The 15,271-nt window shown below is 44.4% G+C and overlaps 1 protein-coding gene and 1 long non-coding RNA gene across 5 annotated transcripts in view; one reads left to right on the forward strand and one right to left on the reverse strand.

The window, feature by feature from the left end:
* GNAL (G protein subunit alpha L) overlaps positions 1-15,271 on the forward strand; it is a 199,474-nt gene that overhangs the window by 48,031 nt on the left and 136,172 nt on the right. For 2 of the 4 annotated variants that reach the window (XM_066247490.1, XM_066247489.1), the window contains exons 2-4: positions 13,284-13,356; positions 14,043-14,097; positions 14,250-14,369. In XM_066247490.1, the coding sequence (XP_066103587.1) occupies positions 13,284-13,356; positions 14,043-14,097; positions 14,250-14,369 (248 nt within the window). Of the gene's footprint in view, positions 1-12,324; positions 12,458-12,659; positions 13,111-13,283; positions 13,357-14,042; positions 14,098-14,249; positions 14,370-15,271 lie in introns of those variants that run through there. The other 2 variants (XM_066247492.1, XM_066247491.1) reach the window with 2 other exon arrangements.
* On the reverse strand, positions 6,499-12,510 carry LOC136315686 (uncharacterized). The gene is made up of 3 exons (XR_010727540.1): positions 12,379-12,510; positions 9,146-9,339; positions 6,499-6,670 (listed from the first exon to the last, which is right to left on the reverse strand). It is a non-coding gene; the product is annotated as an uncharacterized lncRNA (long non-coding RNA).

Raw genomic sequence — 15,271 nt, forward strand, 5'->3', positions numbered from 1 at the left:
CATCTGATATTTCTATATTTTTCAGTGGCATAGAATTCATACCATATTTAAATATTTGGCACTCAAACCATCCCAGATTTGGCCAAATGAGAGCCCCTTCCGTCTGATTCCTATGTTCTTGTGACATGCCCTCAACGTTTTTAAAGCACTTTCTTACTTTCTGACATAACAATGTTCCAGGTTTATTGTGTAGCTACCCTGCCCCCACCCTGGAACTAGCATTTCTCCAAGGAACCCTGGTTCCCTTTGGTTGTGAATAATTACCATAGACCAAGGTCTGAGCCCTAGGTGTGTTCTCTGCGACCGGAGTGTCTTAAGTTCTTCAACTTTACAGCAGACAGAACTAAGAAAGATGTGCATTTATATAAACATATACTACATGCACAGGTATATAAATGTACATATATATATACACATATACATATATATATATATGCACAGTGATTTTGAGCATATACATACATACTTTAGAAATCATGACTTGGCCCTGGCCGGTTGGCTCAGCGGTAGAGCGTCGGCCTGGCGTGTGGGGGACCCGGGTTCGATTCCCGGCCAGGGCACACAGGAGAAGCGCCCATTTGCTTCTCCACCCCTCCGCCGCGCTTTCCTCTCTGTCTCTCTCTTCCCCTCCCGCAGCAAGGCTCCATTGGAGCAAAGATGGCCCAGGCGCTGGGGATGGCTCCTTGGCCTCTGCCCCAGGCGCTAGAGTGGCTCTGGTCATGGCAGAGCGATGCCCCGGAGGGGCAGAGCATCGCCTCTGGTGGGCGTGCCGGGTGGATCCCGGTCGGGCACATGCAGGAGTCTGTCTGACTGTCTCTCCCCGTTTCCAGCTTCAGAAAAATACAAAAAAAAAAAAAGGAAATCATGACTGCACTGGTGAACACAATTTCAGGCCATCCCCACAGGCTTTTTCTTGCCTTTCATATTTGCGCACTTCTCTTCCTCTGTGAAAACCCTGGCTCTAATACATTGTGATTTGCCTACAATCAGAGACTGCCTATTGAATGGAAGTCTTTAATTTGTCTATAGCTTAAAGCCATCAAATGGTCCTACTTAATGACAAACATAAATAACTATGTAATGGCAAATGTAGACAAATCTTAAGCTCTGTGTCCCTTGTTTATTGTCAGCAGCCCTGCAAATTTTAGAGCCATTACAGTTTTGAAAAAGGCAGCCTCCACCTCTGATAAAAACAATTTTCAGGCCCTGGCCGGTTGGCTCAGCGGTAGAGTGTCGGCCTAGCGTGCGGAGGACCCAGGTTCGATTCCCGGCCAGGGCACACAGGAGAAGCGCCCATTTACTTCTCCACCCCTCCGCTGCGCTTTCCTCTCTGTCTCTCTCTTCCCCTCCCGCAGCCAAGGCTCCATTGGAGCAAAGATGGCCCGGGCACTGGGGATGGCTCTGTGGCCTCTGCCTCAGGTGCTAGAGTGGCTCTGGTCGCAACATGGCGATGCCCAGGATGGGCAGAGTATCGCCCCCTGGTGGGCAGAGCGTCGCCCCTGGTGGGCGTGCCGGGTGGATCCCGGCCGGGCGCATGCGGGAGTCTGTCTGACTGTCTCTCCCTGTTTCCAGCTTTGGAAAAATGAAAAAAAAACAAACAAACAAACAAAAAAAACCCACAATTTTCAGTTCTGTTTAATTTCATATACAATTTGACATTCTAGTATAAGTGTTACTGATGCTTTAAACTCTGTAGCTAAACCGAATTCTAACAGAAACCAGTTGCTAAGGCAACTGGGCAAAGAGTTAACTAATTCATCAGTCATTATATGCAGATTAATCTGCCTGAGTTAGAAAAGAAGTGGGCTTGTTTGATTTTTCCTTTTGAAATTAGTAGAAGAGAGAATGGTGTGGGTTTTTTGTCTGTAAGAGCCCTAGAGTTCCTTCTGGAAAGGGCACAGGATTGAGATCAGACACAGGCCACCCCTCTGAGGCCCCTGTACAACCTTCGACTAACATCTTATCTGCAAAATGTGGATAATAATGTGCACTTTGTAGCTCTGGTTATGATCAATGAGATGCTGGAAATAAAGTGCCTTTTGGTGTCTTAAAATTCAGATGAAAGGTGGCTTACAAAAGTTAGCATAAATTCCTCTAGGAAAATAAATGATACTATTTATTCACTTCTGTAATTGACCACACACAAACACACCCCTCTCTATGCTCCCACTGTAGTCTCTATAGAACCCAGAGGACCTGATTGCATTTACATTGATTGCTTGTCTATCCCTCTCTACTAGACTTAAACTGCTTGAAATCAGGTACAATGTCTAACTCGTTCTTGTAATCTCAAGGCTCTGTAGGAGGAGAGGGTGTTCAAAAAATGCTTTATGGTGAATGAATGAGTGAAAATGCACTGATTTGAAAACATCCTTAGATCCCTCATCTGTCCTTCGGGCTTTAGTTCCCACCTGCTGGCAGGAAACTACAATTGTAGTCAATGTTTCTAAACAAGAAATTGAAGTCACTTAATTGTACTCAGAATTGAAACAAATATCCTGAAATAAGAAAGAAAGATTCCTCTCTTCAACCATTGTCATGACAAAGATTCTGCATGTGAGTTTTTTCTTGTTTGTTTTATGTTAAAACATGTGAAACAAAATTTGCCACTTTTCTCCATTTTTAAGTGTACAGTTCAGAGGCATTAAATACGTTCACATTGTTGTGCAGCCACTGCCTCCATCCATCTGTAAAAGTTGTTTCTCTCCCAAACTGAAACTCAAACCCATAAAACTAACTCCTCATTATCCCCTATCCACAACCCCTGGCCACCACCATTCTACTTTCCATCTCTATGAATGTAACTGCTCTAAGCATATCTTCATTTGTTGTTTTAAGTGAGAGGAGGGGAGATAGTGAGACAGACTCCCTCATGGTCCCTGACCAGGATCCATCCACCTGGCAACTCCGTCTGGGTCCGATACTCAAATCAACCAAGTAGTCCTCAGGGTCTGAGGCTGAGGCTCAGACCAACCGAGCGACTGGCTGTGAGAGGGGAAGAGAGAGGGACAAGGGGGAGAGGGAGGGGAGAAAAGCAGATGGTTGCTTCACATGTGTGCCCTGACTGGAAATTGAACCCAGGACATCCATATACCAGGCTGACACTCTATCCACTGAGCTAGCTGGTCAAGGCCTGCATCTCTTAACATTCATTCATGTTGTGTCACAATTTTCTTCCTTTTTAAAGCAGAATAATATTCCATTCTATGTATCGACCATATTTTGTTTATCAACTTATCAATTGTGCATTTTTTTAGTCATTTTTCTAACACATCTTGTCACCTTTATGTTCAAAGCTAGCAGCTAGTACTTTGCTCAGCTAAGTACAGGTGGATATTGAACAAATCTTTGTTGTCTATACTGGAGTACATTGTTCATGTGTCTGCCTAAGAGACAAAACTCAGACGCTCCTTAAAGGGAGATAATGTAAAAGGATAAAATGGATATGTATTTATTAAATTAATGTTGACTGAAAATGATTACTACACTGTTTAAGAGCTCGCTACTTGCTGGGCACTGTGATAGATGAATTGACTCATAATTCTCACCAACCACATTACTGTGAGGAGAATACCATCATCCTCACTGACTTACAGAGAAGGAAGCTGAGAACAACATAGAAGAGGGGTTTGAGCCCGTGCCTTCCATGCTGTTCACCACTAAGCTGCAGCCGCCATACCAAGAACATATCAATATATTCCCATGGCTCATCTAGTTTTCATTGCTGGCCCAGCTCCCTTCAGGGCAATGCCAGTTCCCTTTTCATTGCTTTTACCTAGCAAGTTTTCCTCACCTGAATTGTATATATTCTCTCTACATGATCCAGCCCCACCATTCTTCAAGACATGCCTCTGGCGCCTCCTCCCTGATGAAGCTTTCCCCAATTCCATGAACGCTCACCCCACGGGAGGCCCTGCCACCCCTTTCAGCCCTTGGTTCCTACATAGTGTCATGCGTTGTCCTCTGAATGATCGCGGCATGCTGTTCCTGCTTTCCCAACTGCTCAAGAACACAAGAAATTGGTCTTAGAGCTTATCTGCTTTGTAGTATATCTCTTTGAGCAGGGGTCCCCAATCTACGGCCCGCAGGCCCCTGAGGCCATTTATCCGGTCCCTGCCGCACTTCCGGAAGGGGCACCTCTTTCATTGGTGGTCAGTGAGAGGAGCACAGGATGCGGATGCAAAGCGCGGCATCGCTCACGTACAGTACTACTTCCGGTGACGAGGGGGGGAAGGAAACCCCTCCGGAAGCGCGTCATATCACTTGTTACGGCTAGAAGTGACAAATATGGAATCAGACATTGACCATCTCATTAGCCAAAAGCAGGCCCACAGTTCCCATTGAAATACTGGTCAGTTTGTTGATTTAAATTTACTTGTTCTTTATTTTAAATATTGTATTTGTTCCCGTTTTGTTTTGTTTTTTTTTTTATTTTAAAATAAGATATGTGCAGTGTGCATAGAGATTTGTTCATAGTTTTTTTTTATAGTCCGGCCCTCCAACGGTCTGAGGAACAGTGAACTGGCCCCCTGTGTAAAAGGTTTGGGGACCCCTGTCTTAGAGGATGGCCTGTGACAGAAATAAACATGTTCAATGATAGGAATCTACAGCGGGTAGATACCAAATTGGATTCTCTTCACTATCTTTCCTTACAGCACAATGTTACATGATTTGCTTAAAACAGGAAAATAATTGTAAGGCAGGTAGTCATTGGTGAAGGCCGATGATGAGTCAGTGTGGTTAGACTAGAACTCCTGTCGCCATGTTTCTGGTAGCTCTGACATCCCCCGAGAGCCTGTGACACCAGGAGAACATTGCTAAGCATTTAAAATGCACATCGTGTTGTCTGTCTTTTTGCTCCAAATCAGGGGACTTTATGGAGTCTGATTCACTTTATAAGAAAATGTTAGTGAATGTAGTTATTTGAGGATGAGAAAACTCATGCTATCTTGAACTCAGTGCTGAAACTACTTTTTAATCACAAAATTTCTCTTAAGATTTAAATTCTGTTCATGTGTGGTGGGTTTGTTCACAGTTTCTACATTTTACTTCATCTGATGTTTGTTAGTTAGCAAAACAAAGAAAAAATATCTTTAAAATTGATTAGACTATGTTTGAAACTTCACCTGAGTATCGAAACATAACAAATGGGTCTGACTCTGCTGTAGTCCCAGTATTTTGTTAGGCTATTTGAGGTTCAAGAACAGAATTATGTAAACAGACAGGAATGCTGATCTTCACTGTTCAAATGCTAATTCTCACGCTTCCTCTGGTCCTTGAGCCCGTTATTTGATTTCTGGTTTCTAAAATGTGTTTTAAATGCAACTCTGAATGTGTGCGGTTTCTCCCGCAACACACAAACGGTCCATTGACCGCCCGCCCGTCCATCTCGGTCTCAGAACCTGACCTAATTTGACGGCTTTCACCGGCTGTTTTGAGTGAGCTGCAGACACTGATAGCTACATTCTCTGTTCTGGTTTAGGGAGGTGTATTATCTTGTTTTGGCATTCAGTAGCCTCCCCCCTCACGTTCTCCTGCTGTCATAAACTCCTGCCTGTGACAGAGTTTTGCATCCCAGTCAGGCTCTTTCAGCCCTGGGTTTGGGGACACTGGATGGAATCAGAGACAGCTCACCTTCCCTTAGGATTTGCTCTTATTTTGACTTTTAAAGCTGTTAGTTGAATAAGTCTGCATTTCTACTACCCTTTATGGATGATACTTCCGAAAGCTACTTAATATAACATTACTTTGCCTATAGGAGTAAGAAGGAGGAAAAAGAGGACAAATATTTCAATAAATTGTAAAATAGTTGATTGCAGAGTATTACGTACAAAAGGGGGAAATGTTTCCCTACTTTCCTATAAACATCTTAAAAATTAAGCACAGTCACTTTAAAGTGTATTGCGATTATGTCATGGAGTGAGCTCCCCTGTTAAAAATGGAAAATAGTCTACACGGGTTCTCTCCACCAAGATACTGAGAAAGACAAGAGCTGAAACAACAGCACGTTGTTTAAATGGCAGAAGCTGGACTGAGAGGGCCAAGTGCTCACGCAGCTGCCACTGCATGGGCGCCAAGTTCATTTGCGGAACTGGCTGCAGCCTCTGGTTTCTTGGGACATTGTCATTGCCCTGAATTACTGACTCTTCATCTTTCCTAAACTGTTTTTTTCCTCTTCTTTTAAAAAGTTTTTATATATCTGTTCCAAAAGTCTTAGTGCAGTTTTAACCTTTACTAACTTCTAAAGTATAAAATGCTACTGAAAAACCAGTTATTAAACTGTCTGTAAGTATTGCCTTTTTTAAATTAAACTCAACTATCCGCTGTCTTGTGCTGTATAGCAGTCGAGTCATTTTTCAAACTAGCTTCTCATCTCCTAGATCTTGGCTTGCATGAATTGAAACAGTTTCTTTGAATATTTTTTTAAAGATTTTTTATTTATTAAATTTAGAGAAAGGAGAGAGAGAGAGAGAGAGAGAGAGAGAGAGAGAGAGAGAGAAGAGGTGGGGTGAGTGGGAAGCATCGACTCGTAGTAGGTGATTCCTGTGTGCCTTGACCAACCAAGCCCAGGGTTTCAAATCAGCAACCTCAGCATTTCCAGGTCAGCGTTTTATCCACTGCGCCAACACAGGTCAAGCTCTTTGAATATTTTCATCCAGTTGTTAAACTTCTGTGGAGAAAAACAAAATTTTTTTTCTTATTTATAAGAGAAACAAATTTTGTTCTTACTGTGGTCATCAACTTCAGTTCAACTAACCAGAGCAGAGAACAGGTGCAATATTTTTTGACATCTGTCAAGTTTGATCAGAGGTAATGAAAGAAACAAACAAAATTTAAAAATTACAGTATCCAAAATTCACAAAACTAAGTAATAGAAAAGAAATATAAGTAATTAAACGTTCAGATGCACTAAGACTTCTGAGACATGCTGTCTTAAACATCAACAAAAGTGAGGAAAAGATCACTTTGTTTTATCTTTGCCCTTTCGCCCCCACTCTCTGTGTCTTCCCAGTTCTCCTCCAACCCCGCCAGCAGCCCTCATCTCTGCAGGTGAGTGTGTGCAGCTGGAGGAGGGCAGTGCGGCTGCCAGTGTTGCCTGGCAACAGATGCTTACATTGCCAGCAGCGCTTGGCTGTACTCCATGCTCTACCTACAGCTCAGCTCCCCCAGATCCAGGTGAGCCAGCTGAGATTTTGAATTCTGATCCCATGCTTGGAAACGCCAATGAGGATCAGTTTTCCAGACCAAACAAGGAGAAGGCCAGGTGACTGGGTTTTTTGTTTTGTTTTTTTTAAAAATCTTGCCTTACCAGGCAGTGGCGCAATGGATAGAGCATCGGACTGGGATGTGAAGGACCCAGGTTCCAGACCCCGAGGTTGCCAGCTTGAGCACGGGCTCATCTGGTTTGAGCAAAGCTCACCAGCTTGGACCCAAGGTCTCTGGCTCGAGCAAGGGGTTACTCGGTCTGCTGAAGGCCCGCAGTCAAGGCACATATGAGAAGACAATCAATGAACAACTAAGATGTTGCAACGAAAAACTGATGATTGATGCCTCTCATCTCTCTCCGTTCCTGTCTGTCCCTATCTATCCCTCTCTCTGACTCTCTGTCTCTGTAAAAAACAAACAAACAAACAAAAAACTTGTGTTGAGTTCCTATGGGATAAAGGTAGGACTAGGTAAAGATTGACTTTGCATTTCTTTTAAGAAACACTACATCACTGTATAAAAACACTGCTTTTATATTTTACAGTGTTTAGCAGGGTATTGTGCAGCACGCTAAGTCACATAGTGCAGATATGTTCTATTAGACCTGTCTGTCTGATCATATAAAATTCAACATATAAAAACTTATCTTTAGCCTGATCAGTTGTGGCACAGTGGATAAAGTGTTGACCTGGGTTGCTGAGGTCCCAGATTTGAAACCCCAAGATCGCCAGATTGAGTGTAGGGTCACTGGCTTGAGCATGGGATCATCGACATGATCCCATTGACACTGGCTTGAGCCCAAAGGTCGCTAGCTTGAAGCTGGCTTGAGCCCAAGGTCACTGGCTTGAGCAAGGGGTCACTGGTTTGACTGGAGCCATTCCCCCCATCAGGGTACCATTGAGAAGCAATCAATGAACAACTGAAAAGTGCTGCAACTACAAGTTGATGCTTCTCATCTCTCTCCCTTTCTGTCTGTCTGTCTCAAAAAAAAAAAAAAAAAGTATCTTTAGGCCCTAGCCAGGTAGCTCAGTTGGTTAGAGTGTCATACCATACAGCAAGGTTGCAGGTTTGATCCCTGATCGGGGCACATACAAGAAATAATCAATGAATGCATAAATAAGTGGAACAACAAATTAATTTCTCTCTCCATTTCTTTATTTCTGTGTGTGTGTCTATGTGTGTCTCCTCTCCTTCTAAAATCAATAATTTTTTTAAAAAGTTTAAGTTATCTTTAATCCTAATTCCTAAATCTTAACAAGTGGAAACATTTCACTATATTTTTAGAGTAACTAAATATCAGGCTGCCTTAGAAGTATAGCTTCTGGGTTCTAACTTAATTCTCCCTTTATAAGTTCTCATGGGATTTGTTTTGTCCCCTTCTCTTCCCACTAGCAATCTGTAGAAATCTTGGCATTAAAAAATAACTGACATTCTTATAAACATGCCACTATATTATGTTGTTTTTACATACCTTTTCTCACCTTCTGACTGCCCATTAGCCACACTATGGATGGGTTGATATTGCCATGTGTCAAAATTTGTGTTAACACAGGTGTGAGACCTGAAAACATTCTAAAGAGTGTACTTCCACCAAATTAGAACTTTTGACCTAACTCCGAATGTAGTATAGCACTGTGTATTTGCTTCTGCCTGTGTTGAAAAGAGTGATTTAGTGCTTTTGTTTTTAAAAGAATATTCTTATTTTTAAAATAGTACTGAACTAGACAAGTATTTTATAAATTTCAAACTTCATTGCCCTGGCTAGATGACTCAGTTGGTTACAGCCTCATCCCAAAGCATAGAGGTTGCCGATTTGATTCCGGGTCACGGCACATACAGGAACAGATTGATGTTCCTGTCTCTCTCTCTCTCTCTCTCCCTCTTTATCTCTTTCTAAAGTTAATATATAAATAAACAATTGAATAACAAAAAACTTGACCATGAAATTCCTTTACTGAGAACCACACTTCAAGCAGAAATTATCTGTCTCTGGCATTTGTACATTCATTCATCTGCTCCACAAGGATTCCCAGGGCACCTCCTCCAGATCAGGCGCTGGATCAGGCACAGGTGCAGCCGGCGCCAAGAACAGATTCGGCCAGGCCCTCGTGGAGTCTGCAGTCTAGGGGAGTTCTGAAAGAGCAGTAAAACACAGAGTCCCAATGCAGGGTGCCGGTGAGATGATGGAACACGGAGAAGGGGAACCCAGCCCGGGCCGTGGAGGCAGTAGTGAGGCTAGAAGGATGAGTAGGAATCCACCAAGTGAAGAACAGGCCAGGCCCTGGCCGGTTGGCTCAGCGGTAGAGCGTCGGCCTGGCGTGCGGGGGACCTGGGTTCGATTCCCAGCCAGGGCACATAGAAGAAGCGCCCATTTGCTTCTCCACAACCCCCCCTCCTTCCTCTCTGTCTCTCTCTTCCCCTCCCACAGCCGAGGCTCCATTGGAGCAGGGATGGCCCGGGCGCTGGGGATGGCTCCTTGGCCTCTGCCCCAGGCGCTAGAGTGGCTCTGGTTATGGCAGAGCAACGCCCCGAAGGGGCAGAGCATCGCCCCCTGGTGGGCAGAGCATTGCCCCTGGTGGGCGTGCTGGGTGGATCCCGGTCGGGCGCATGCGGGAGTCTGTCTGACTGTCTCTCCCCGTTTCCAGCTTCAGAAAAATACAAAAAAGAAAAAGAACAGGCCAAGGTTTTCCAGAGGGAGGAGCAGCACTAGGATGAATTAAGGTGTTCAGGAAATGCAATTAGAAGAACGATGGGAAAACACTTGGAGAGAGTGAGAGCTGAAGCCCTCAAGTTTACATTGATCCAGTCATTACATTGAGCCAGGGGCTAGTAGGTGGTGTTGACCGTGATATGTTCAGATTTGTATTATCACTGTGGCAACACTGTGCAGGGTGCACTGGAATAAGTGAGCAGGAGGCCGCTGCCAAAATCAAGGCTAGATTAGTGATCTAAGACCATGGCAATGGCAGGTAGGGTGGACAGGATAAGATAGATACTCAGGATACAGAATAACAAGATTCTATTTGGATTGGCAAGAAGGAAAAGGAGTCAGGAATGACTTCCATGTTCTGGTTGGACAATCTGGGCCCCTATTCCCAGAGAAGGGCAGGTTGGAGATGGGAGGTCGGCATGGGGGATGAGCTCAGGCCTTGGCAGGGAGAGTTGGAGGTGCCTGTGAGGTAGAGGTGTGTTGGGGGACAACGGTGGAGGGTGAGCTTGGCTGGAGACCTGATATGGGCATAGTCAGAGCTGTGTGTACAAACCATGCAAGGTACAGTAGCCCCACAAGGCATGTGCCTATGGGGAGAAAGATTGTTCTGGGTCCAAGGCACCTCCACCTGGTGGAGGGGTGGAGATCCACCAGCCAGAGAGCAGGCAGAATCAGAAATACCATCTGTTGCAAGCCAAAGGTCAAGAGCTTCTGAAGGAGGGTCAGAGCCAGCTCCACTAAGGAGGTCAGAAAAAGTAAAGACCAAAGTTCATGGATGACCTTTAGCTTCCGGGTGACCATTGATGACTCTGCTGAGAATAGTCATCCCTTGCCAGATTGTGGTTCACTTTTCGTGGTCACACTGTGTCGCAGATTTTAAAATTGTATATATCTAATTTTGTATTGCAGATTTTTCGCTGTATCGCGGGATTTTGTGGTATATAGGTATTTTTATATATTATTTTTGTAGTAAAATAAGCATGTTTCTAGCCTAAAAAATTGAAAACAATATAAAAATATACAAAAAAAATTAAAACATTAAAGAAGTATTATTGTATATTCACTGGTCAGTACCCATATAGAATTTTATATGTTGTTAAAAATTATGTAGATTTAAAAGTATAGAAAGTGTTTAAGAGCATAGGAAGTGCTTATAAGGGTGTGGGAAAGGTTTATAAGAGTGTGGGAAGGGTTTATAAAGCCTTAAAATACATATAAATAATAAAATAAATATAAGGTCGCTACTTTGCGAATTTTCGCCTACCGCGGGGCGTTCTGGAACCTAGCCCCGGCGATAGATAAGGGACCACTGTATTTTCATTTTCGGTGTAGGACAGTAGGCCCAGAGGCTGAAGTGTTAACAGGAGGTAAGGAAGGACAAGGGGCATAGCATCCCCTTTTAACTGTTGGTTGTGGTGGAACTGACTAGGGACTTGCGACTGAAGGAACTGCTGTTGGTTTTAAACGGGACAGAGTTTAATGTATTCGTACACGTGAAAGAAACAAGCCAAAGAGCAGGAGCAGAGGAGAGGAGACTCACTGACAGGATGGAGCCTGCATGCAGCTGGGCTTAGGGGCAGCAGAACAGGAAGCGCCTCCCCTTGGTAGGTGGGGGTTTGCTCTCTGCAGAAAAGGCCACGCCAGGTAGAAAGTGAGGGAAATCTGGGTTTGGAGAAAAGGGGCACTTGAAGAGGGAGCCCAGCAAAGTCATATGAAAGAATCCTTGTGCAGTGCCACCGACACCGGAGACCGGACACCATCAGCTTGTAATAACAACGCACAGGGAAGTGATGGCCACTGCGCAGTGCTGGTCCCGGACTGCTGCCCAGTACCTCTTCTGCCCTCCTTCCCCCAAGTCCAGCAACGCAGGTGCAGAGAGGCTGGCTGCCCGTCCGGCTGGCTGTAGCAGGAATGGAAGGAACCTATCTCACTCAGCCACACACGTGAGGGCATATGTCTGTCTCCTGCCCTCACTGTGCCTGCACTGCAATGCCAAGTTCAAGGCCAGAGTGTCCTCTGGGAAAGAGTACACCTGTTCAGAGAACTGCAAAGGAGAAATGGGGGCTGGAGGTAAAGACAAGCGGCTAAGAGAGGCGGCGGCGTGGGTGTGCTGGAATAGTCTAGAAAATGAAGGGAACAAAGGCGGTGTGACTGATGAGCTTCTTTACAGATCCTCCTCCCTGATAGAATATGTATGATCCTGCGCGCGAGGCCTCGCCTGCCTGCGAACAGGGAGGCATCCGAAGGATCGGCGGGGAGTGCTCGCTCAGACCGCTCTCCTGGGCTGGGGCTGCGAGACAGCCACCGGCCGGGTTCAGGATCCTGGGCGGGTGAGCCTCCCACGGCCCGGCCCTTGGAGGTCAGCTCCCGACCTCTCCAGCACTGTTAGCGCTAGCGCCCATCTGACGCCCTGGGACCAGGGTACCGACCGCCGCCCCGGAGGGCCAGCTCCTCCTCCGTACCTTGCAGAAGCTCGGGTGCAGCTCGGACCCGAGGGAGCGCAGGTCTCGCCCTGGAGGCACAGTGGGGAAGGGCTAGCAGGTAGGTGCCCACAGTCGCCCAGTGGGGACTCAGCAGTGCACACAGTTCCTCCCTTTTGAACCGGCCGACATCCATTGCGGGGCCCTGGGCTGAGTGCACCGCCCCCTCAGGGTCTCCTCTGAGCCCATCCCAGCCGGGCAGCTGGGCGGGGCTGCACCGGCTCGGGACGCTGGGCGCGCGGAGTGCGCAGTGCCACCTGGCTGGCTCCAGCGGCGCCTGGCACTCTCTGCCCCTGGCTCCGTTCATTTTATACTATTTATCCAGCAGATAGTTCTAAACAGTTAGCTTGAAAAGGCATTTGACTCTGTGCGTCTTCCTTGCATCCTTCTTGTGGGCAGGGGGAGGGAGAAAGACTCCTGCCTGTTCTGATCCGGAAACACCGAGAGACCAGACCATCTCTTTCAGCAGCGAGGAAAAGAAGCCGTCTCGGGACCCACACACATCTACAACTCGACTGCTTTTTGTGCAAATTCCTAGCTGTGCCTGACGTCTAACCAAGCGGGCAGGCATGGGCTGTTTGGGCAGCAACAGCAAGACAACAGAAGACCAGGGCGTCGATGAAAAAGAAAGACGCGAGGCCAACAAAAAGATCGAGAAGCAGTTGCAGAAGGAGCGCCTGGCTTACAAAGCTACTCACCGCCTGCTGCTACTGGGTAAGGCGGTAGAGCAGAGCGCATGGCTCCCGGCCCGCGCGCAGCTGTGACTCGGCCAGCTCCTCCAGCCGGGAGCTGCTGGCGTGTACTTGGAAATGTTCAGCGTGGGTTGGCGGGCAAGATGGCAAGGGCATCGGGCCACAGATCACAGCATTCTTTTTGTTTGTTTATAGGGGCTGGTGAATCTGGGAAAAGCACTATAGTCAAACAAATGAGGATCCTGCACGTCAATGGATTTAATCCCGAGTAAGGAATGATCAATTTCAGTTTTACTTCTAAACTGCATGCGAACTTTGTTACTTCTCTCCCAGCCTTCCCAAAAGTGTTTTCTCTAGTTACTTTGATCATTGAATAAACCTTTAAGGGAGAAAAATATACACCTGTATTGTTGAATTTGGTATATTTAGGTAAATCCTTTTCCTGTCAGAGTCTAGATAAAAAATAAAATAAAATTACTTGCTTTAAAAAATATGATTTATTAGGCATTCTTGAGGTGTTGTTCTGTATTCTTGGTATTTCTCTGAACACAACCAATATGTTAATGTATACTTTATTTATCTGCATCTATTTTAATTCATATCTGTCAACACATGGATAGATTCACATCAAATATATTTACAAGTGTAGCTGTACAGTTTTTATATGCAAACTCACGACAGGTTTGCCATGTTTTGTGTAACCTGTGATTGTTTAAAGCTATGGATTGTAATGTGTACATTCAAGTTTGTTTAGAATACAAAATAGAAAGGGGGGAGGGGTGTTTTTCTTGCCCGGATGAAAACTTTGCCAATAAAAACTGTCGTCCTGGGGGTTGGTGTTGACCTCTAGGAAAACCAGTCTAGCCAGGTGCTGTGGCTGGAAATTTAACATTCCACCCAATTCATTCAAATCAGTGCTAATGACAAATTAGTAACAATTCTCTTTTAATACAGGGAAAAGAAGCAAAAAATTCTGGACATCCGGAAAAATGTTAAAGATGCTATTGTGGTAAGGACTTTAATTTAAATGTTTGCTTGCTAGAAAAGTTAAGTACTCTGCTCTCTAAAACTATGTAGACAGAAATTAGGTATTAAATTATCATACATGGAGCCTAAGTGTTATATTTACCTACATATATATTTTTCTTTATTCCATTTTAGACAATTATTTCAGCAATGAGTACTATAATACCTCCAGTTCCACTGGCCAACCCAGAAAACCAATTTCGATCCGACTATATCAAGAGTATAGCCCCTATCACTGACTTTGAATATTCCCAGGTACGTAAATCCTTATTGAAATATTTTAGATGGAGCAAGATGGAACTGTTTTTAATGAGGTGACTTACTGAGAATCATTGCTAATATTAATTCACTATTAACTTTCTTCAAAATCTCATTCTGCTTAAAAGGAATGCTTTTTTTGTCCTCTGTATCAAAATATTAATATTAGTTAAAAATATTAAGGCAACAGGATTTTTTTAAAGTGCTTTTTTGAATGTATGGTGAAGTTGATAATCAGGAAGACAGCATACCTTTAAAAAAATACCTATAGTACTTTTTTCTATATGTATGTCTAAATTCATAACTAAGCCATTTCCAAGATAATAAATGAGTAAGAATTCCACAAGTAGAGAGAAGTACACTCTGATATACGATTGCCTCTGAGGGAAAAAAGTAGAAATAACAGAATTTAGTTTATTTGTAAGGTGGGTGTCCTTCAGATCAAACCAGAAGAGGGTGCATGTCGTAAATAATAATGTTGGTGACTTCTGAACATTTACTGTATGATAGGAAAATGTGTTTGGTTTTCCATCTGCAGGATTTAGGCCTGTTTTCCCAATCACTTGGATGGCGGTATTGCTTAAGCAAAATGATGATATGAATATTATTTTTCTCTTGTTTGGGAATAAACATTTCTTTAAAATATTGTTGTTATCTGGCAACGAGGCTAACCATGTTTCAAAGAAAAATATATTTGTTAAATTTGAAAATCATTTTTGTTATCATTTGCCAAGAGAGCATTATTTGTGTTGTGTGTGTGTGTACCCATCAATAACAGTACTTGAAAGTTTGCATTGTCTGAAACGATGGTCTTGAGACATTTTCCATTCTCAGAACCCTGTCTTCCAAGGGAAGCTGATGCAGAAACCAGAGTGTACAATAGGTAGGCGCTGCCCTGC

The sequence above is a fragment of the Saccopteryx bilineata genome, chromosome 11 (assembly GCF_036850765.1).
Source record: "Saccopteryx bilineata isolate mSacBil1 chromosome 11, mSacBil1_pri_phased_curated, whole genome shotgun sequence".
NCBI classification, from domain to species: domain Eukaryota; kingdom Metazoa; phylum Chordata; class Mammalia; order Chiroptera; family Emballonuridae; genus Saccopteryx; species Saccopteryx bilineata.